The sequence below is a fragment of the Erythrolamprus reginae genome, chromosome 2 (genome assembly GCF_031021105.1).
Source record: "Erythrolamprus reginae isolate rEryReg1 chromosome 2, rEryReg1.hap1, whole genome shotgun sequence".
In the NCBI taxonomy this organism is placed as follows: domain Eukaryota; kingdom Metazoa; phylum Chordata; class Lepidosauria; order Squamata; family Dipsadidae; genus Erythrolamprus; species Erythrolamprus reginae.
In genome coordinates this window covers 136,293,597-136,316,945 of record NC_091951.1, presented here as the reverse complement: position 1 = coordinate 136,316,945, position 23,349 = coordinate 136,293,597, and the positions used below count along the sequence as shown (strand labels likewise).

Sequence of the window (23,349 nt, the reverse complement as noted above, 5' to 3'; positions counted from 1 at the left end):
TAGCATGACTAATCTGAAAGGCACCAGTTCAGGAAATCCAATAGAAAAAACCTACAAAATGCAAACGTATGCATTGCATCAACATTGCAACATTATAGATACTGTATCTCAATGCTAAATAATTTTTTTACAGTTTACTCCTGATAAAATGATGAAGAAAAGGCAGCAATCAACTCTGGATGACAAAGAAATTTCTACTTTGTGGTTATCTTCTTTCATAAATAAGATTTTTTTTCACCTGTTCAATCATGTCCAAGACTTGGAGACTGCCTGGAAAAGTCTCTGCATTTCTTTGATAAGGTTTGCCACTGCTTCTTTTCTAGGCCTGAATGGAAGTAACTAGCCCAAAGTCACTCAGCTGCTTTTGTGTCTAAGACAGGAATAGAACTCATAAGTCTCCTGCGTTCTGCACAGATATCTTAATCACTACACCAAAGTGGCTCTCATAAAATCAGATTACTGTGTAGAAAATATTAAATGCTCTCTAAAGCCATTCTCTTGACTTTTTATATAGAATATCTTTTCCAACTCTTTTTTAAAAAATAACTTGCTTTGTAGTTATGTAAGGAAACCTTTATGGGTTGGTCATAGTCTACTTAATTTCTACAGTTAGTGCCAGAGATTGATTCTGATGAATCCTAGTAGACAGCTAAACAAAGGGAGGGCATGAAATCAGATTTTTTTCAACTGGGCAATTTAGTCATTGCATCATATCCTGTGGGATCATGTGTTCTCCCATATTGTTCAAACTGACTTCACAGGTTTGGAAACCAAAACTGTCTGTTGCTGAGTTAGTGCATGATACAAAAAGGATTAGTTGGAACACCAGATAATGGTAGGTGTGGCAAGGACACCATGCATTCAATTAATTTGAAATTATTCCCTCCATTGCATAATCATGGTGGCAGAACTTCTATGCTGTTTGTTTTGGTGTCTCGGAATAGTCAGATTAAGCAAAGAAATAGGGTGAATAACAGTTGTCATTCTACACAGGTAACAATGATTTTAGATAGTTGGTAAACAAGAGCATTAGGATTCCAGTAACAATTTTGTCACACTGTGCTAAGTCTTGCTGTAGAGATAAATTTTTAAATGAGTTAAATGCTTGATCTGTAAGATTATTAAGAGAGAGAAAAGCAATACATTTTTCAGAAGACGCCAGTTTAAAACCGTACTTTCCTAATCAAGATACGCTCTTTCATCTGATAGCCAAGATGGTGCTTGAAACATCATAATGCTATTTATCTTCTGCTGCTGTGCCAGCATTTCCCCACTTAGGATTTTGATATCAGCAATCAGCTGATTGCAATTAAAGATGCCACACATTAGAACAGTTGGTGGCTGAGGATGGATCACAGAAGATGCAGGTAGTTACATATGATCATAAGCCTTCTAGCAATAAAGATTTGACAGAAGCAATAGATTTCTTATTCATAGAGCCACATGAAGAAAACACTGGCTATTGTAAGATATGGATTTAAAAGGAAGCAAAGACTTTATGGATAAAAATACCAAGTATATTTCCTAATGTTTGTTTGGATTGATTGGCTCAAAATAGTTTTTTTCCTTTTGGGGAGAGAGAAAAATACTGCCAAGGTATTTTTCCCTGAAATCTTTGACAGAAAAATGCTGTGCAGGATTTCAGGGGAAGATGGTGCATTGAAGAAGATTCAGCAAAAAAATGGAACTGATATTTGCAGTCATTTATAAGGAGTCAGTTAGTCGTTCAGCTCCAATGATCCCTCTCTGGATAAGAGAGAGATGTCAGATCACCCAAGCTGTTTCTCTTTATTGTTGCTCCTTACAAAGAGATTGCAAGACACTGGATTCTGAAGGGGGGGGGAATTGGCAGATGAGCAGGGGTGAGTTCGGACTTATCTTGCTGCTGGTTCACTTCCTCCCATGCTGTATGGGCACACTCTCTTTGAAGGTGCATGGACAGTGCTGAAAACCTAGCTTTTGCACATGTGCAGAAGCAAAAAACAGCTGCATCTGCGCACAAAAGAAAAACAAGATGGCAGCGCCTATGGTGCCACTGAGAGCCAGGTCGGAGGCGTGTCCAGCTGGTCATTGCTGCAAGTTTGGCGAGCAGGGGGAATTCCCACTACTGGTTCTATAGGACCAGTCCGAACCGGCAGGAACCCACCTATGCAGATGGGTGGATTCACAATAAGTACTGTAGCTGAAAATGGAGTGGTTCAAATAAAAATTTGCTATTAGACATAAAGAGAAAATTGTGGGAAGCTTTAAAAATTATGAAGGAAAAAAATGACAATCCTAGGGAGCTATTGGAATACAGTAATACTTTTTTTTTCTGGATTTATAAGAGATTGCTTTAAAATAGTTAAGAACTTTGTAGTAAGGATCAACAACAATTGACCAGGGTTAAAATGGGACATGCTGTCATTTTGGGCAATCCAATTTGCATGTACTGAGGACTGGAAAAATGTGATATACTGAATTAGCTTATAGTGTTTAAACCATTAACTTTATAGCCATTTTATGTATCCTAAATTTTTAACATTTAAACACTTTGTATCTATGTGGATTTATTTTTTTAAGGAAAATATATTTTTGTTATGTTAAACTCTAGTTGTTTGTTTATATTAGGATGCTGGGAATACTTTATTTCATTAAGACTTTAAAAATGAGATATGGAATGTTTCTTGGATATATTGTTATTTTGGGCTGGTTCTCTGGAATTGTTAGCATTTGGAATGGGAGAAATATTAGAGTTTGTCTTAAAAACAAATGGCCTCTTTTTGTAATATTAAACTGTAGACATTATTTACTGACACTGTTATTGAGATCTTTATATGCCTTTATATGATATTTTGCTTACATATAAGAGATGAGATGGAAAGTTTATATATGTTAACATTTTAGAGCTCTGAACTTTTTTCTGGTAATTGAATAAAGAGATGTAACGTATTTGTTTTGATGGGGTTTTTATGGGATGTAGAGTTTGATACTTTTTAATTAAAAGAAGGTGAAGAGATTACGAAACTTTATATTTGTCATGGTGACAATGGAAAGTTGTTTTCTAAGATATTTTTTTTTAGTTTTCTTGCACTTTTATTTATTTATTTTCTTTTTTCCTAAAGCTTGTTGTTGTTCTTTTTAAAAATAAAATTATGGGGGGGAAAGCAGAACAATGACCAGGAAAAACATTTTGCATCACCAAAGAAACAAGGATAAACATACCAAACTTTCTCTGCCCACTTCCAGATAGACCTATTAATGCGAAAGAGGGAATGCAAGAGAAAGTAGGGTATGGTTAACTAGCCAAATTAGTAGGAATCATTAGTTACTTAATTTTTCTATCAAATTCTGTTTAATATATTCTGCTGCTTACAAAGATTGTGTTTCTTCTCTCAGATAAATCCTATTTGTAACAAGAACAAGCTATTCACTGGAATAATTATATAAAGTAGGCATCATCTAACACACCACAGTAGATCTAATAACACATCAAATAAGTTACCCAAAGGTTCCTGAGATGTAGTATAAACTTCTAGTCCTAACTGTTCTAGAGAATCAAACTTTTGAGTTATTTAATAAAAGCTCAGAATGAAAGATGGTGAGGTTTTTAAGATCCCTCATTCTAGGCTGCCTAGGAAACAATTAGACAAGAATGGCTTAACAGTAAGAGAAAGAAACTTAGGAAGGACCAACCCAAATGCACCAAGCAGTTAAAAGTAGTGGCAAGAAGTTTGTACTTTCAGACTTCCAAAATTCTGTAAATGTAGCCTAAGTAGACTTAGCTCATCTATTTCATATCTGATTTACTTGACAGATTTCAACATGCATCCATTTCTCCACCAAGAATGGGTTTTCTTTCTCCAATCCCAGGAGTAATACAATGTACTTATCTTTTTCTTGTTACAGTTCTCCAATTAGCAACTTAGCTGCAACAATATTGTCTGGATTAAACTAAATGTGATGCACTTCTTAGTAGCATTTAGCCCCTAATTTTCCTTTTAGATTTTTAAAAAAGCTTCCTTATGGAAAATTTTCATTCCAAGTTCGAGCTTATTTATTAGTGATATTTATATGTTGCCTGGCTCCAACAGGACTCTATTTATCTATATCTAGTTCTATCTGTCTTTCTGGATTTTATATTATGCTTTCTGCATTTAATAGAAAACATTGTTCATGTATGTAAAGCAATACACATTATAAGATGAAGAACACCACAACTCGCTAGGTCAGAGATAGTTGACCATAATTGAATCTCCATTATATTCAGGGGAACAATATATTTGAACTATATTGTCCATTCATTATTTTTCCCTTGGGCATTCCATTATTTCATACTGCTCATTAAATAAAGAAATTAGGAACATGAAATTTAGTGCATAAATATAACCTCATCTGACTTCTAAACCACAGCATGTTTAAAATGTGGATTACATTTGACTAAAACATACAACTATATAATCAATGATAAAATCTTAAACCTAAGAAATGATGGCGTGGAACAGGAATTTTTAAATTCACTTCTATCGGGGCAGAAATTTTAGATGGAAAATGAATTTAGCAAAGGTTATTTCTTGTCAATTAAACATATTAAACATTCAATATATGAAAGGTCCCATATAAGAAATTATTAGAATCTACCAATTTAGGGAATATTTGTTGTTTATTGTCAAGAATCTACCTTACCATTTCTACTATATCCATCTATCCATTTTGTAGTTTTTCAATCATTTGTGCAAATTCTGTGTGCACATAGCCAAGGTTTTTCTGCAAATATTATTTTAAAGGTTATATTTTAAGAAGAAATACCACAATACCACAAATAAATGAATTAACATTCTCCTTGGATCTAACCTATATTTCATAGACTTGCCCTTCCCTCTCAAATCTTATTGATAGAATAATTAATTTTTTAAACATTTTTGCCATTTTAAAAATAAATACAAACCAATTCAGAAGGGAGAGAGAAAATGAAAAGAGAACAAATAGAAAAAAGAAATAAAGATTTTTTAAAAAAATTAAAAAAGTGACACTAATATTTATCACAACTACAAGCTTAATATTTCTTCCTCCTGGCATGCACATATCTCTTTCCACAGCTTATCACTTATCCATTTGCAAATCTATAAATCATTAAATTTTCAATCCAGTTGACATCAAAAAGTCCATAAAGAGCTACAGAAAATTACCAAATTATTTTGATTTAACCTTGGTAAAACAAATTGGTTTAAAATTCTAACAATGCTAGATTTTGATTTGTTCAAATGCTGTTTTAGATTTTGATCATCCTTTTTTTCTCTTTTTTCCATCTCTAAAATTACTTCAAGGCTTTAACAAGCTTCTTTTGTTAATTCATCAAGAAGTTGTTATCCAGAACATTATCTTGGCTTGTCATTTATATTTTCATATTAACTGTTTTCTCTATCTTCTATTTCTTCATTTTTGACTAAATCGGCCTGCACTTTTTCAGGTCTTTATCATATAGGTCCTTCAAAGCATTTTCTTTACATCTTTCCTTTCTTCTTTTGTAATTATAAATACTCATAAGCAAACATTTCTGACAATGCAGCTACAATAGGCCCCTTCATGTATCTTGAAATGATTTACACTTCACAGCATTATCTCTCATTTTCTCTAAACCAATAGAATCATCTGTCATTTTCTGCGGCTGATCTCTTCACTGGTGAGCATAGAAACATAGAAGTCTGACGGCAGAAAAAGACCTCATGGTCCATCTAGTCTGCCCTTATACTATTTCCTGTATTTTATCTTAGGATGGATAGACGTTTATCCCAGGCATGTTTAAATTCGGTTATTGTGGATTTACCAACCACATCTGCTGGAAGTTTGTTCCAAGCATCTACTACTCTTTCAGTAAAATAATATTTTATCACATTGCTTCTAATCTTTCCCCCAACTAACCTCAGATTGTGCCCCCTTGTTCTTGTGTTCACCTTCCTATTAAAAACACTTCCCTCCTGAACCTTATTTAACCCTTTAATATATTTACCGGTAAATGTTTTGATCATATTCCCCCTTTCTATTCTGACCTCCAGACTATACAGATTGAGTTCATTAAATCTTTCCTGATAAGTTTTATGCTTAAGACCTTTCACATTTTTGTAGCCCGTCTCTCCAATTTAAAATCAGCCTTTTCTATTTTCTTGCCTTTTAGTGTGTATTTTCTGAAACCATAAAGACGTATATGTATCTCTGTTATTGGGATAGACTAAATAAAATAGTATCGCCATGAAGGAATTACTTATTTAATTTCCCCAAAATCGTTTAACAAAAGTCCTATAATTCAAAATGTTTCTTTCCCTTTTTGCCATTTGTTGTTGTTGCTTTCACCATTTAGTTGTATCTAACTCTTGGCAACTTTATAAACAACTGCTTTCCATGCTATCCTGTTTAGGTTCTTTCAATTGTTGGATATTCAACTTTGTATCAGATTTAATGCTGAAGTCATTGTCAGAGATGTGATAATTTACTATTCCTCACTCAGAAATCAAGAACTGGTTACATGTCATAGACAAACTATTAAAGTTGTCTGTTGGTTGCTTTCTAGAGAGAAGTCTGGTCTTTATCTTTTTATTATTTGCTTCAGTTTTTGTGCTGCCTTACTCCAATCTGATATTGTGCATATGAGGGGAGGGAGGTGCCTATTATTACCACACCAATTCCAGGTGGTTCTTGTGGAAGGTGAGATTCAGATAGTCTGCTTTTCAATCTGTTTATTCATTAATAACTTCAGCTTCGGACTTATAAATAATGTAGATCATATCATATCTTATACATATTACTGAAGGACTAAGCCTTTTGAATTGTTTTCCGGCTATACATTCTAATATCCACCCCTGCTTCAAAAAATCAACAAACTGGAAATTAAGTTTTGGGTTTTGATGAAAAAAGTAGAAACTGATGTGTCTAAGAAGCTGATAAGAAGACAAAATGCTTTGTTATGATATTATATATTGTTGTTTTTGTATATTTGTTACTCCAATTATTCCTGCTATTCATTCTGGAGTATTTATAATATCCCTTTTACACAGAAGAAAAAGAATGACACCATCCAGTTCAATAACATATATAATTCTCAGAGATAATAAGAAGATGATGGAAAGATTTTAGCTTATCAATTTGCTTTTGTTAAATAATTCAAAAGCAAGTTTATGTACATATATCAAAATGCATTTAATTTAACCAGTCCTTAGATTTTTGCTTGTAAAATAACAAAGGACTGAAAAATAAATAAAAAAACATAAATGATAATACAATTGACATTTTGTGTTGCACTCCAGTCTTCATTCTGGATTTTCACATTATGCTAACCCATAGTTTATTTTACTCATGATTTACTGAAGAAGCCTCAAGGCTAATTCAATAATGCTAGACTACAAACCATGGTTTATAAAATACTATGATATGGTTTATACATAATTTTAAAACAAAACCAATCAAACCATATGGCTGAGCACAAGATGTGAACCTTGCCATATGTCATTGAAGAAACAGTTCAACTTGTTTTTGTTATACCGTAATTTAATAAGGACAAAATTGAAAAAATGGTTATACAATCCAAATTTGCTACATATAATTTTTGTAGTGGGTTCCATTTCTTAATTATAAACCAAATCTCTTAAAAAACCATGCTTTAAGACATGCTTTGCTTACCACAAGGGAGGAAAAAGGCAACGTAACTCTTGATCTACCATTATGGCAGAATATTTTAATTAAATGTAAACATTCCCCAAGCCCGGTTAGCTGAATAGTGTATGTAACCATCACCCTCCCCTCTGCCCATAATTCACCCTTTCATGCTAAGACTTATTTATCTGGTAAGTACAGTAATAGGTTCTTGGCCATCAAGCCATAGAGAAGATACTGCTCCTATATGGTGAGTGGGGCAGACCTCAAAGGGACCAGAGAATGGAAAGAGTACACACAGATAGGTGTTTCAGCCGCACAAGGTGGCATGAGAGACCCAGCCAGCAAGAAAGGTTAGGTTAAGGTCCAAGTGTGAATCCATACAAGGCTCTGTGTTACCCCTACTGGGACAAACAAGGCTGAGGTTTCAACATTTGATTATTCAGCCCCAAAACCATATTAAAACACAACAACAACAATTCAGTAGACACCAGGAGTCTGGAATCTATGAGGAAATAATCCAATACACTATACTTGGTGATCATGAACTTGAGAGCATGGATCACTATGTGGCTTGTTATCAAATACTGAGTTTCCAAACCTCCAAGGACAAACCACCTGAGGCAGCTACTGCCATATTTCCTTCAGCGCACACCTGCAAAAAACCAGAAAAATTTAATAATAAGCAGCGCTAACTGCAAGAAGCCCACAATAAAATTCCATTTGACCCCAAACAGTGATGACGATAATGAATGGAAACTTCCCTTTCATAGCTGCAGCACCCCTTCCCTAGAATAATATCTACCAGCATCTCCATCCTCTTTTGTCCTTACCCCATTTAGCACATAGCTGTGGGTCTGTGAGCAGATGACCTTTGGTGGATCTGTAGGAATATGGATCTGTAAGAAAAATCCAAGAGGTTTAAGTCTAAAAATGATACGAGAATATAACAAAAACCCTAGTTTCACTTTGCTATATGTAAAGTCTAGAGTCCCAAAACATTTGTGCCAATGCAACTATTTGGTATAAGCAATCATCTGGCAACCAGGGTCTAATTTCTGCTTTATTTTTTCAGTCAAATATTTTAAAAAAGATAGTGGACAGAATTAATTTTGCTTCCACTGATCGAATCCACAGTAATGTGATTATTTTTTGTTCTGTTTTGTTTTGCTTCTCATCACAACACTATCAGAACTATTTTTCCAGATATTCCACAAATAATTCAGTTATATAAATTTGATTTGATTTTTTAGTCCAAAGAGAGCATCCACCAAATACATAAAGCATGTTAAGGAATCGTTTGGAAATGCATATTTTGTAAGAAAATACACATTTTAAAATATAATTCATGCATCTTCTTGTGCAGATTAAAAAATAAACCAATGCAGAAACACAAGAGAATTTACTTTTTGATGAACCCATATGAAACAGACATATATTGGAAATCTATGAGTCGTGGTAGAGCAATGGTTAGAATGTAGTATTGAAGGCTAATTCTGCATTCCATTGGCAGGAATACAATCCTGAGCAACTCCAGGTTGACTCAACCTTCCATCTTTCTGGGGTTGATAAAATGAGGAAGCAGATTGTTGGGGGCAATATGCTGACATTCTAAATCACACAGACATCTGTAAAGTACTGTAAAGCGGTATATAGGTCTAAGCAGTGTTCCCTCTAATTTTTTTGGGGGGTGGACGGAAAAGTATAGTGTCTGAGCGGCAGTCCCTTTGGGACTGGGCGGCACAGAAATAATAAATAAATAAATAAATAAATAAAATAAAATAAAATACTGTACTGTGCGTCTATAACAGTGAGCTCATAAAAGGGCAACTCTATCAATATCAAAATGCCACTTTAAATAGTTGAGCTAGTTTCAAACTAGATTTTGATTTTCTTTCTCTCTTCCTTACTCCCATTCTTTTTCTTTCTCTTTTCCTTCCTCTCTTTTTTCTATCTGTTTCTCTCTCTTCCTCTCTTCCTCCCTCTCTCTCCTTCCCTCTCACTCTTTCCCTCTCGGCTTCTGGGCAGGCTTGGAAAACTCTGAGTTGATGATGATTTTTAAGTGAGTGATTGCTCACTGCTCACCTTAGAGGGAACTATGGGTCTAAGTGATTTTTGCCATTGGTAAATTAAATGTTCATTCCTAACAGAGTACTTAGATAGCACCACAATTCTTACACGGAGCGTCTTGTCAGTGGAAGTTGTATACAGGGCACCCAATGAGTATTGGACTCCAGTGATCTGAGAGCGATGACCTACATCAAAATACTGACAAAAGAAAAAAACCCAGTGAGATGTTAAATGAAAGAGAACTGTTTTATGTGTGGAAATTTGAAAAGAAACATATTTCTCCGTCCCTCCATGAATTATCATCAGTACCATACCCGAATGTGCTGGAAATGCCCTCCATTGTTCTCAAAGACATATAACATTCCATGAGTGTCTCCAGCCCATAGTTGAGAACCCTGGTATGACATGGAAAACAGGTATGTATCCAGCTGTGGGAAAAGATAAATATCATTGTCATAGGCTCAGTTCTGCATGACATCATACGTAAGTATGAAATAAGACAATTCCCATGGTCAGCAGGTTTATTATAAAACGTATGTACAAAATTAAGGTCTTATATACATTTTGTCTCAGGTAAATATTAAACCCCACTATTTTCTTTTTCCTTATTATTAGAAAAACATATGTGATACATTTAAGGATTTTTATAATTGGTTTTAAATATTTATTCCAAATTTTTATTCCAAATATATTCCAAAAGTGCTTCTTATTAAAAAAATACCAGTATTTTTCCAAGTCCCTAAAAATCACTTTAAAAACTTCTTTCTTCAAGGAGAAGGAGACTCACTCAGTGAATACCACAAACATTTGCTGTTAATATTTCTAAGCAGTAAACAATAATTCCAAAGATGATTATGAAATAAGGCTCAGTAGAGCGTTTTGTACATAACAGGTTGTGTTACAACTGTGAGCTTAGATGATATCACTGAACTCCTAGCCACTCGATTTATAAACCAATCTTAAAATTTTAATTCTTGTCGTCTAATTATGTCCATAGTGTAAATAGCAATTACACGATCTTTTCTTTCGCCAAAGAGAATTTGCTTGTTTGCAGTTAACATTCAATCACCATAAACACTATTCGCCTTCAACAAGGATGTCTAACTTTATCATGGTGCTTACTGGAAATACATTTCATCTCCTACTTAATCTTATCTTTTACTTCCTTGTACTTCGGAGAGGGGTGGCATACAAATCTAATAAATAAATTATTATTATTAGCTTTGCACTAGCTATTGTCTTAGTAATATAATCTGGTTCTGTCCCTTTACACTATCTTATTCTTATCTAACTTCCTGTATTCTTACTATATTCCAGTACTTTAATATATATCTAACTTCTCTCAGATCTCTTTTCAATTTACAATGTAAGGGAAAATATTGAACAATTGTATGAAATAGTTAAGGATTAGATTTTTCTTGGTTCCCCTCCCCCCTGCTGTATATAACAGTTGGCTAGTTTTATCATGAAAAAGAGATTGATGCTGAGTAGCTCACCTGAAGCCTTTGAAGCACACTATTGGTTCGCCTGTCAAAACATACCAGTGTTCGATCCTCACTGCCAGAGAGAATGAAGTGTTCATCAGCTGCAAGGGATAGGACTGCTTTGGAATGAAGCCTGCGGCTCATCACTGGGACATAAGCAGCTGTGAGAGAGGGCCAAGAGATGCATCACAAGAGCCCAGTCACCTGTACAAGATAAATCTTATAAAATTTGTGGCTTGCTCAACTATAATCACATACAAATTCTTTCTTTAATTGAGGTTTGCCATTTAATTATCAAGATAACTGCAAGCAGGAGAGAAAGCAGAGTTTCCTTTAGGAATTCTCTTGCCAGCTCCTCCGTGTCTCACCACTCCTAATGAATTTGCAGGGGTGTGTAGGTTTCTATTACATACAGAAAATTAGTATGCATTACCCATAATAAGAATGTATACCCAAACAATCAGAGTGGGAAATTTTAATTTTCTTGCAGCAGTAGGGAGACAACGTAATCTAAGCTACCAATATGCCTCTTGATGCCAGTTAATTCTCTACCCCCACCTAATTTAATTTTTTAAACAAAATTATATTGATTTATACATAAATAAATGGGGAACAAGTATGCTGCAAATCAGTTATTTTCCAAGAATATTGTACTTCCAGGTTTTGCATTGGCCACAGGGAAAATATAAATGGTAGATGACTGCAACCATAGAAACATAGAAGATTGATGGCAGAAAAAGACCTCATGGTCCATCTAGTCTGCCCTTATACTATTTCCTGTATTTTATCTTAGAGTGGATATATGTTTACCCAGGCATGTTTAAATTCAGTTACTGTGGATTTACCAACCACGTCTGCTGGAAGTTTTTTCCAAGCATCTACTACTCTTTCAGTAAAATAATATTTTCCCACGTTGCTTCTGATCTTTCCCCCAATCATATTCAGAAATGGACTTTCTTTTGTATAAAAAGATAACTGTAAACTAAAGAGGTAGAAAACATCCTCGGTGACTAGTGAGAATGATGGGAATCACCTCAATAGTTTGCTTTATGATAACTGAGTGTTTTGTGATTGGTTCATAGACATTTTGTGAATGGGCAAGCTGCCTACATGATAGTAATTATTTGGGAGCATCCACAATATGCATAGATCAGGCATAGAAGACATCTAATGTCCAAATTGATGGAATAATCCTTTCTTTTCTAACTGCTCTTTGTCCACTGAGATAAGGACACCCTGACCTATAGCACTGAACACCAGAACAACTAAACAACTAGTTTTCCCCCAAACACTATTACTCTGCTAAACAACTAATTTCCTCAACACTGTCAAACTATTTACTAACTCTGCACTATTAATCTTCTCATCGTTCCCATCACTCATCTCTTCCTGCTAATGACTGTATGACTGTAACTTTGTTGTTTATCCTTACGATTTATATTGACTGGTTCCTAATATGATTTGATTGCTTATCATTAAGTGTTGCACCTTATGATTCTTGAAGAACGTATCTTTTATTTTATATACACTGATTGCATATGCACCAAGACAAATTCCTTGTGGTGTGTCCAATCACACTTGGTCAATATCCTATCCTATCCTATCCTATCTTATCCTATCCTATTTATTTATTTATTGGATTTGTATGCTGCCCTCTCCGAGGATTCTATTCTATTCTATTACTATTCTATTCTACTCCTTATGACCATAATCAAGTTCAGAAGTTTGATTATCTCATTGAGCTTGTAAGTTGAGTCATTCTGTGACCAGACTCAATTTTATGATGGTTTTTGCAATGGTTGTTAAGCATATCACTGCAATCATCGAGTGAATTACATAGTCATTAAGCTATGGGCATTTTTTGCTGAAAAATGGCAAACCCCCCAAAACAAAACTTAATCACTCGACCAGAGGATGCTACAACCACTCATAAATGCCAGTCAGTTATCAAGAACCTGAAATTCAATCGTGTGACCTATATGCCTTAACTGTGCTAACAATGATTGTTTGAAAGCAGGCATTGGCATTTTAAGTCTCCGGAATGTAAAGAAACAACTGGTACTAACCTCGTGGATCATAGACTGACACTGTCTTGTCATATGTTCCTGTGACCAGAATGTCAGGCAAATAAGAAAGGCACAATACAGGTGCTTTCTCACTAGAATCCAAAAGGAAATGATCAGGCGGTGTGTCAAGAACCGTATTTTATGGTCAAACATTCAAGTCAGTAAATCTTTGCTCAGCCTTGGAGTTTCTATAATTCCTAGATTGACACACTTTACAACAGAGGTAGGTTTGTTTGTTCATTCATTCATTCATTCATTCATTTGTTTGTATGCCGCCCCTCTCCGTAGACTTGGGGCGGCTCCTCCCAGTTCGCACCAGTTCAATAGAACTGGTAGTAAATCAGTGGTGATGTCATGGAGGCGGTTCTGTCAGTGCCTGTCCATGGAGAGCACCATCTTTTTTTCTGAATTATTTTTAAAAATGTTTTTTTGTGGAATTTTTGCTTATTTTTGTTTCTGCACATGCGCAAAAGCTGTTTTCGGCACTGCACATACACCACCATTTGAGTTTTTGGAACAGCCACACGGTGTGGAAGGAAGTGACCCGACTCACAACATAAATAAGCCAGTTCCCATTTTGCTGCTTGCAGTGGCTGTCTATTTAGCATCATCTACTACAACTTATAGGTGAAAAAGCAATAGGAAAAAAACCACTCTGCTGCAGCATCAGCTAACAATATTCTCTCTGCCTAACTTCATTTCCTTTGACAGCAAATCAGAAGAGTCAACAGAGAACTTATTTACATGCTGAATTATAGAGAATTTTAATTTTAATGGATTGAGCAAAGCAATTCATAAATACTGATATGTGTGTGTGTGTGTGCATGTGTGTGTCTATGTATATATATCATTAAATGTGAACTTTTAATAGATAAGAATATCATATTGATTATTTTGGCATTTACATAATGACTCCACTAAAACACCATAAATTAATGCAGTTGATGTAATCTGCACCATCTGCTTCATGAAGTAAAGTCATCACAGAAATTAGTTTATTATATAAAATATTAAATACACTAAACTCTGATAAATCTGGAAGTGTATTCCAATAGTCTACCATCTTAGTTTTCATTAAATTTGCAACCTGCAGCTCTCTGGATCGAAAACCAGCATGTCAGTGTAGAAATGTTAGAAATATAAGACTAGAAATAGTCTTAAATTAGAAATAAGACTAGAATCCAGAGAATGATACCATGGTCTTTCGAGACTGAAGGATGCCAATGAAAAAGACTAGAAAAAGTTACACTGTTCTCACAACTATAATACATTTATGTAGAATAGCCTCCCTTCCTTTGATAGGGTGAGCTACTATGTAAGTGAGCTGGATTTTTTTTTTGTAGGCTTGTACCTATACAAGTTAAATATTTTTTCCTGAAATATCTCACAACCAAATACAAAGAGATGAAGCCAAAGAAAGGGAGAAAAAAAATCTAAACTTTCTAGAAGGACCTGCAAGCTGCTACATATACATATCAGGGAGATAAGGTATGCAAGGTTGAGATGAAAGATGAGAAGGCTTATTGTACAATATTTACATTATAGTAAACATAAACTGAAATAAAGAACCTTTTAATTGATATTTTAGTTCTGGGTAGGTCTGCATCAGTTCGTCCTTATTCGCCCTCCGATGCTCTTTCACAACAACCTTTTCTCTAATCTTTCTTTCTTTTTCCTTTTTATGTTGCTACAATAGTGATTGTACATTAATCTAATCTTTTTAAGTAAATCCTTGGGAAAAACTACAAGAAGAAATGAATTGATTTTGGGAAGTAGGATGTTAAATCTCTCTGATGCCCTGATTAAGGATTGAAGCCAATATCTTTATTCTCTGATCATTATTAATACTATTTCTTTGAATTTAATTTTCCTTTTGCCATTTACTCTTCCAAATAAATATAGTATAAGGGGATAAGCAGCAACAATACCTGATTTCTCCAAACTGTTTTCCATCAGCAACTATATCCCATAACTTGACTGTGCTGTCCCAGGAGCCTGAACATACACAGTTATCCCGTGAAGCCAGAGACCAAACCCACCCCTAGGGGAAGAACGATGGGGAGTAGTGACAATATATATATGACAACATCAACTAATCTTTTCAATGATTACACATCGCAATAACAATAGTAAAATAAATGCTTACAGTTAGGTGAATTAACTTTTCCAGGTGAACTACAGAAATATTTATTTTCTATCTTGTTTTTTGCTCATACTGCTATACACAGCAAAACTTATGACTGAGAAAAACTCTGAGCTTTCATTCTCTGAAGACAACCAATCAATAGGTAGTCCTTGCCTTATGACCAGTCACTTAACAACTGTTTGAAGTTACGATGGGTCACCCAGAACATAATTATGATCTGGTTCTGAGATTCTGATATCTGCTCCCCCAATGTGACCATATTTTAGACTCTAAGCAACTTGCCAACATTTAGAGTCATTTGCAACACCCTGCAAGCATATAATCATGAATCACAATTTTGCAGGAAACCAGCATTTACTGCCTCATAGCAAACAATCGGTTTGCATAATGATCACTGTGTTCACTTTATGATGGTGCATTTGCTTAATGTCCGCTGCAAAACAGGTTACAAAACTAGTTCTGGTCATGTGGTGACCTGCTATATCACTATTATTACTGATAACTATAATTGAAGGCTCAGTTACAATAGTCTCACACACACACTTGTGTTTCACTTTATTTTCTGATTTAAACAATGGAATACAGAATTTCTGTAATAATACTTAGTATTTATGTCTAATGCATTGATCTGCTTCAGAATCTCCAGTTACCTTGTGTGTTCCGTTGCGCTCTGTCCCCAGCACTTTCACTAGAACTTTTTCTGGTGCTTTGCCCAGCTGCCGTAGATCCCACAAGTTGACATTTCGGTCTCGAGAGCCAGAAACACACAGATCCCCACCCTGGATAAGAGAATAAAAATAAATGCTAATAAAATGATACAAGTTAGTGTATCACAGAGACAGTGAGCAGACTTCCAACTTTTTTTTAATACAAAAAATATTATGTATAGTCTGTCACTCACACCCTGGTCATTTCCCGGATGGATTCCTGTAACATATTCTACATAGACCTGCTCTTAAAGAGTCCTTGGAGAGGGGCAGCATACAAATCTAATAAATAAATAAATAAATTCAGAAGCTACAGCTGGTGCAAAACATGGCATTATTTAAGATGTATGCCTAAAGTCCCTCTGTGAGGGAAATGGGTGTTTTCTAAATTTGATGAATAAAATAAAATGTGGGAAGCTATGTGCTTCCAAGTTTGATGCGCAGTATACCTCTGTCCTCTGCGATGCATAGGTTGCTTGCTTGCTTATTTATTTATTTATTTATTTGATTTTTTTCACCCTTATGTCGCCCTTCTCCTTAGACTCAGGACGGTTTACAACATGTTAGCAATAGCACTTTTTAACAGAGCCAGCATATTGCCTCCACAATCCAGGTCCTCATTTGCTTCCAGGTTCAATTCAAGTTGCTGGTAATGACCTACAAATCCCTATAAGGCATGATGCTTTGTTGTTTGAAGGACTGCCTTCCCCTGATTACCTTTACCCATTCCATCAGATCCAGCAGAAAGGACATATTGTGGGTCCTGTGCATGAAGGAGTTCTATCTAACAGGATCCAAGTGCAGGAGAGCCATTTCTGCTGCATCATCCATTCTCTGCAAGATTATGTTCCTGGAGGTCAGATTGGGTCCATCTTGGCTTTTAGGAAGCCCCTGAAATCAAGTCCTAGTGGATGTGAGGAGCCTCAGGGTTGTCTGTATTGCTTATGAGCATTGGTTGATATTCTCCTCTATTTTTATTTTTTGTAATCTATTTTTTTAATTTATGCAAGTTTATTTTTCTGGTTCTTTATATGTAACCCACCCAGAATCTCACAAGTAAGATAGGTGGCCATATAAATGGAAATAAACAAAACTAAAAGCCCATTATAAAGACAATATGTGAATGATTTGACAAATATAGTACTTTAGCAAGAGTAGCAAAAAAAGGAATACTTTTTAGATTAAGTGATAGACAAATGAGGGTTGAGTGAGTGGCCATAGTTAATCCTATACTAAACATTTAGATCTAAAGAAAAATTTCAAATAAAATGCTAACAAATACAAACCAGCTCTTACTATGAGATAGTTACACTTATAATGGAGCATAACACCGAGGAAAGATGTTTGGCTAGATGAATTTTGTTAGTTATTTTTTGACAGAAAAATGAAAATGTAGAACATTATTCAACATGCTCCTTTAACTAAACTTCTGATGTTGAAGAATATACTTTTTGGAACATTAAAATGTTGCATCATTAAAAGCAGAAAAGAGAGACAGGTTTTTACCTGAAGGAGCAGTACAGCATCAACAGAAGCAAAGTGCCCTTCAGTAAGGGAAAAATACTCTGTGTTTTTGCCATCCTCTGCCCATTGTTGGAGGTGTTCCTCTAGTTCAATGCAAGCTGTTGGCCAGTTAAAATCATTGCCTGCCCAAAAAAAAAAAGATGGATTTCCTTTGATGTAAATAAATTTTAAGCAATAGAGAAGCGAATGTGTCTTATTTATGTTTACATAATGGTTTTACTTTTCAGACAAAAAAGAAAACACCTTTTAGCTCCTTTCTTCCTTCCAACATCATCTACATTTAAAACACCAGTTCCACCTCCCCCTAAAATCAAAAGTTAATCATGTGAGAGGCTGCTTGTGAAAAGCTCAAATAGAGTTCATTAACAACTAAAAAGAAAACCCACCTACCTTCCACAACTGGATAGCAATTGCCAATTCTTTTTAAAAGTCGAATTCTCCAAGTGACTTCATCTTGCAAAATGTCCCTCAGTGTCTTGCAGACTAAAGGAAGAACATGCAAAACAAACCTGGCTTGCAAGTAGGAACAGATTTCTAAAATCAACTCTAGAGGAAGAGATAACAGTCCTGAAGAAGTTTCTTCGACAGAAGATTTTTTCAGTTCTAGAGGTGATTTGAGGTCTGATGTTCGGACTCTACCACCTATTGAGAGAGACTCTGGAGGCAGACACTGGATTGCTTGCCTGGATTGATTTAAAGTTCCAAGAACACGCTCCACATACTCCAGGGCTTGGGCATCTGGATCTATTTTGCTCTCTGTGTCAGAGTCATTGTCAGAGCCTTGTTGTTCAATAGAAGAACCTGGGACAGATTCCATTGCTGCAGGAAGGCAAAAAAGTAAACAATCCAGGTAAGGAATGATAAAAACCACACCTGATATTTTAATTGATACAATATTTCAATTAATAATGCAAAAGTGTTATTTATTATGCAGCAAAGGGGAAGTTTTGAGAGCATGAATTAGAGGTACACTTAAGCCTGACAATTTTTAAATGATGTTCAAGGTACAAGATGTAAAAAGAAATTATCTATTGGACATAAAAAAATCCCTAGATAATTTAACAAGATGATAAATGGGAGAAATAATCCTATTTGGTTTTATCTCTTTTCAACTTGTGTTCATGGGTAGAGAAAAGGGTAAGATTAGAAAAGTTGTTCTCATTCCGACTTCCAAACTTTCATCTGAAAATGAGAACAGAGTCCACACAAATGAAACTCTTGGTTCCCAGCTACATCAGGAAATGTTCAATTCATGCACATCCTAATGGGCAAAACATAGTTCAGGAGGAGAAAATTGTGTTCTGAAATGGCTGTCATTTTACCTAATCAATAAACCCAGAAATATGCTAAGAGCTTCCTGGAACAAGATAGCTTATCGTTTGACACCATAGAGAGGCAGTACAAATCTCACAAAAGCAACTGCTCCTCTCTCATGTTTTTATCTTTTATTTCAGCAAACACATTTTTGGACCCGAACATCCTCATCTTGCTCTTCGCGCCCACAGCCGCTGCTCCTCTGCTCTTTTCCTTCTCTCACTTCCTTCCTCCACGCACGCTTAGCAAGTACCTATCCGGGAAGCGCAGCGAGTGAAAAATCCAGTTCTTGCTGCCGAAGACAACTCCTCCGCTCAGGCAGACATGGCATACGAAGAGCGGTCACGCCCGCCTTAGCGCCGATGGCAGCTCCGTTCTGCTGATGCGGAGCTCCACGGAGTTACAAAAAATTAATCTCGACGTCGAAGTCTTGTTTCCCGGCCTCAGCGGTGAGTCAGGATCCTAATCGTCACGGTAACCTGCCTCAGCCGCTTTGTCGGAAGAACCGGCACCATTGATTTAAGAAAGCTTCGTCTTGACAGGTCGCGCCCGCCTTCGCGCGTCTCGTCTCCAAGGAGCAACCACTTCCGGCGCTGGTTGATGACGCAAGCAACCTTTTAGGATGCGCTTCCCCAAGCCTCCCGATTTCCTGTATTCTAAGTATGGAGCGTGCGCACAAGAGCGTCAAAGGTAGCAGCGTTTATGGTCCTAGAGGTAGCAGCTACATTTTGGCAGCCTCAACCACTTAAGAGAGAAATCTTGCCGTTTGTTATCTAGGTTATGGCAGGGTTTAAAAAAAAATTATTTTACATTTTCTATTAACAAAATGGACTGTTGTTTAACATCTCGACTAGAATTAAGACAATTGAGGAATTCAAGAGGACAGGATTGCTTTGTAAGGTTTTTACAAAGTATGTATGAACAAATGTATGAAGTTATATGCATGTTCAAGTATGTAGTATAAAGTTATTCTGCAAATGCAAGCATAATATACAATTATTTTACTTTTGTTTTCATGAATTATATAACTGAAGTGTGTTTTGGCAACTAAACATTACACATGCATGACTACCAACTAGTTTAAAGGTGCTCCAGGACAACCATCTCCAGAAAGATAAAATAGTAAATTCTTGCAGTTGACTTGTGTAGTAACAAATTTGTAATATATGATGAAACACAAAATCTTGACAGAAAATTGGCTAGTGGCTAAAGTTCTGATGTATGTTGTGTTAGTCAAACTAGGTACATTTAATACCTCAAGTGCAAGTAACAGGAAAGTTACTACAGCTGTCTGGTTTTAAGGATACAGGACAAGATATTTATTGTAACCTCTAATTTTCTTCTTTTCTGAAGGCTTGAGAATTTGCACAAATCTAGTTATCTTCTGAGCCAAATAATGGTTGTCAAAGGGTTCCAGCAGGTTCCCTAGCGCATACAGCTATTAGAAAGTAAATAATCTTGAGTTTGTTTATAGTTTAGAATTCTAATTCCACATTACTCAAGTACATCTTTTCAAAGTGTTTCATTCTACCAACAAATTGCATTATGATAAATTGAAAAGACAAATCTTTTTACCAATGAACTCTAGTTACTTGAAAAAAAATAGTTTCCCATCCTCCACAGAAGTACTATCTTCAACAATGTGGTTCACGGAAAAAAATAATAAAAGTTGAGCATTAGGAAATTAGGAAAAACAGAATTCAGGATTCCTCAGCCTGGTTAGATTTGGGGGGAGGAGACACCAAATCGTTACATTGGAAAATACAATGAAAAACATTAAAGCTAAGACAAAGAAAGTGTCAGAACAAGGAAATTGGAGTCACAGGAATTTTTTTTAGTTGACAAAAATTATACATAAAAATGAGAAAAATCTCATTTGAGCAAGGTGCAAGCAGCTGCTTCAACACTAGGTACACTGCAGTTCCACCATTGGAAACATTACGGCACATTTACAAATATACAAATCCAGGATTAACAAACAGGAGGCAATACTAGAAGCACTTGTACAAAAGACAAATTCCATTTCAAGAGGCAGTCAGGCCAAGTAGCTTAAACTTCACTGGATGATAGAGTTCACAGCCTTCTTTTCATATTCCTGGAAACTTGGTTTCAAAGCACAAGCCAGGATTCCACCTCCTCATATGCATATTTCTTTCCCATGCATTTAAAAACCAATAGAATCTCTGCTCCCCCTCCCCCTAGGACAAGGAGAATACAGCACAAGGAGGAACACTTGTAATAAAACAATTAAAATGCAAAGAACTAGCCCATTGCTTTCAGAGACCTGCTCAAGTTTGATGCTATTAAAAAGATGAATTCAGGAAGTTTGCGATCTGCAATTTTACTATTATTTCTTTGACCTTTTTGAGGAGATGCAGAGATGCAAGGGTTTGACCCACCTCCTAACAATCAGATCCAAAAATGAGAATAGCAGCTTTCACCTAGGTATGTGCCATCTCCAAAATGAAATGATTTTCTGGCACAAAGGCCTTAATGGTAATGCCCCAGCAAGTTCTATGTCATATTTCAAGAACTGCAAGCATTATAAACATATGAAACAGAGGCCAGAGATATAAAGAAAAATGTAGATAGGTGTATCAGTGAAGCTTAAGTTACTGGACAATCTCACAAATACACTTTTAAAAATTCATACACAGTACCAAGAGTGTCACCATCAGTTACCGTCAGAAAGTATAACTTTAACCCCCGAAAGATATGTCCTTTTTGTCACATAAATCTTCTTTAACATCTAAGTAATCTCACCAGTTTTGTTTACCACCCTCAGAAGCAATGCAGGACACAAGGCACAGTTCAATCTAGTTGTCTGGCTATTAATCCTGATGTTGCCGAAGTTCCATTGGGATCTGCTAAGAAAGCTGGAGATGTGGCTCAGCTCACTTGTTCCTTGTTACCAAGCTGTCTGTAGACAAACACTGCTTTGCACAAATGCTGTCCTTGTTTATCCTGCAGAATGTTCCTTTTAAGTATTACCTCTCCTCAAGCATTCCTCATTTTTCAAAAAGTGTGTTTCATTAAGTGAAGCAGTATTCCCTTTCCCCCACATCCTAGCTGCCTTTGGGAAAATGGACTTCTACTTCAACATGTTCATTTCTTATTAAAAATCTATGGCTTTAACTATGTTAAAAGCATTCAGTAATCCCCCATTGTCAGAGAATAATGTAATTGGATCTGATAAGAATTTCTTAAGACAGCAACTCCATTAAGTATGCAGCGAAAGCTACAAGCTTTCACTGATCATTCACGGAGGGTTCCCTGTTTAATTATTCTTCTGTACTTTGTTATGTTTACTATTTATTTTATACGCCAGAATGGTGAATGTGATAAAGAGGTCCTTAAGACAGAACATGTAAATTACCATCATGTAAAATACCACTCTGATCAGAAGAGTACAGGACAGTTGTATGCCATGAGCCATTTTAAAATGAATTGTTTTCTACCCATGTCTGTCCTGTGTAATTATTCCCAGGTGAAATTCAGTTTCCCTCCTTGCTCCTTCCTGCCTCCTGCAACTGAAGCAATGTAATAGCAGTGTCACAAAGTAACAGCTGAACAACAGGGTAAAAGACTCATTGCACTGTGGCATCTTAAAAAAATGAAGACATGCTTCTCCAACAGTATTTCTTATGAAAAAAGACTGCTCCCTAGATGGCTAGCAGGTCCCTGCAAGGTCGTAAGCTGCCTTTGCACTGAGCATCACTTCTAGCACACAGTGCCATGGCAATTATTATGGCAAAAAGATTTTGTGGGTTTCTTTTAAGGTTCCTAGATGAAAATGCTTACACTTAGTCATTATGGGCTACTCACAGATTTGCTAATCTACTTCTTGGTCACCATGCAGTCTTGAAAAGGTGAAGAATAGCTGATCTCTTGAATCCCAGTGACTGGAAATATACAGTAGTATAACCCCCTTGGATTACATTTTAACCCTTCCCTCTTCTTCAGCTGGCTTTAAACCACTGTAGCTTTTAAATCCATTTAAACATCTTAAACCTACCCTTTATTATTATTAGCTAGTTCTTTATGATGGCCCCTAGTTAGATCCCCTTCTCAAGAGTGTTGCAGTTTAAGTTTGCTCCCTTTTCTCAGCGCAGGGCCGAGTCCCACCCCACCCCATTCCATCTATGATGGCCTCTGAATAAAGAGGCCTTTCCTTCTGCCACTGACATACCCTGGTTTTTGTTTCAATTGGTTATGGAGGCCCACCCTCCCCCCCAACTTTGTAAATTTCAGGAGATGGGGAGCGGTCATTTTATGTCCCACAATGCTCTTCCCGTCCTCCCTAACCCCCCATTAACAGGGATCTGCAACACTGGGTTATGGACGAGTTCCCAGTATCCCTCCCAGCGCACACAGGAACCTGAGGAAAGAAAAAAGAGTATCGGAATTTAAAA

The 23,349-nt window shown here is 36.0% G+C and overlaps 2 protein-coding genes and 1 long non-coding RNA gene across 6 annotated transcripts in view; 1 reads left to right on the top strand and 2 right to left on the bottom strand.

Annotated features, from left to right (window-relative positions):
- Positions 1 to 7,503: 7,503 nt before the first annotated feature.
- On the bottom strand, positions 7,504 to 19,685 carry FBXW9 (F-box and WD repeat domain containing 9). Of its 3 annotated transcripts, none has more exons than XM_070739545.1 (11): positions 19,191 to 19,685; positions 18,014 to 18,442; positions 17,606 to 17,745; positions 16,043 to 16,171; positions 15,175 to 15,287; positions 13,247 to 13,338; positions 11,193 to 11,341; positions 10,011 to 10,124; positions 9,712 to 9,894; positions 8,460 to 8,525; positions 7,504 to 8,281 (listed from the first exon to the last, which is right to left on the bottom strand). In XM_070739545.1, exons 2-11 carry the CDS (start codon positions 18,438 to 18,440, stop codon positions 8,207 to 8,209), a joined length of 1,488 nt encoding a protein of 495 aa, XP_070595646.1. In that variant the 5' UTR covers positions 18,441 to 18,442; positions 19,191 to 19,685; the 3' UTR covers positions 7,504 to 8,206. The 3 variants fall into 3 exon arrangements, with proteins under 3 accessions (XP_070595646.1, XP_070595647.1, XP_070595648.1); XM_070739546.1 differs by having other exon boundaries at positions 9,805 to 9,894; positions 19,191 to 19,676; XM_070739547.1 differs by having other exon boundaries at positions 9,805 to 9,894; positions 18,946 to 19,529.
- Positions 17,849 to 23,216, top strand: LOC139161007 (uncharacterized). The gene is made up of 2 exons (XR_011558055.1): positions 17,849 to 18,473; positions 19,078 to 23,216. It is a non-coding gene; the product is annotated as an uncharacterized lncRNA (long non-coding RNA).
- The window catches only part of TNPO2 (transportin 2), a 33,867-nt gene continuing 31,268 nt past the window's right edge, over positions 20,751 to 23,349 (bottom strand). For both annotated transcript variants that reach the window (XM_070739540.1, XM_070739541.1), the window contains exon 25: positions 20,751 to 23,315. The gene's annotated coding sequence lies outside the window, so the exon portion shown is untranslated. The remainder of the gene's footprint in view (positions 23,316 to 23,349) is intronic.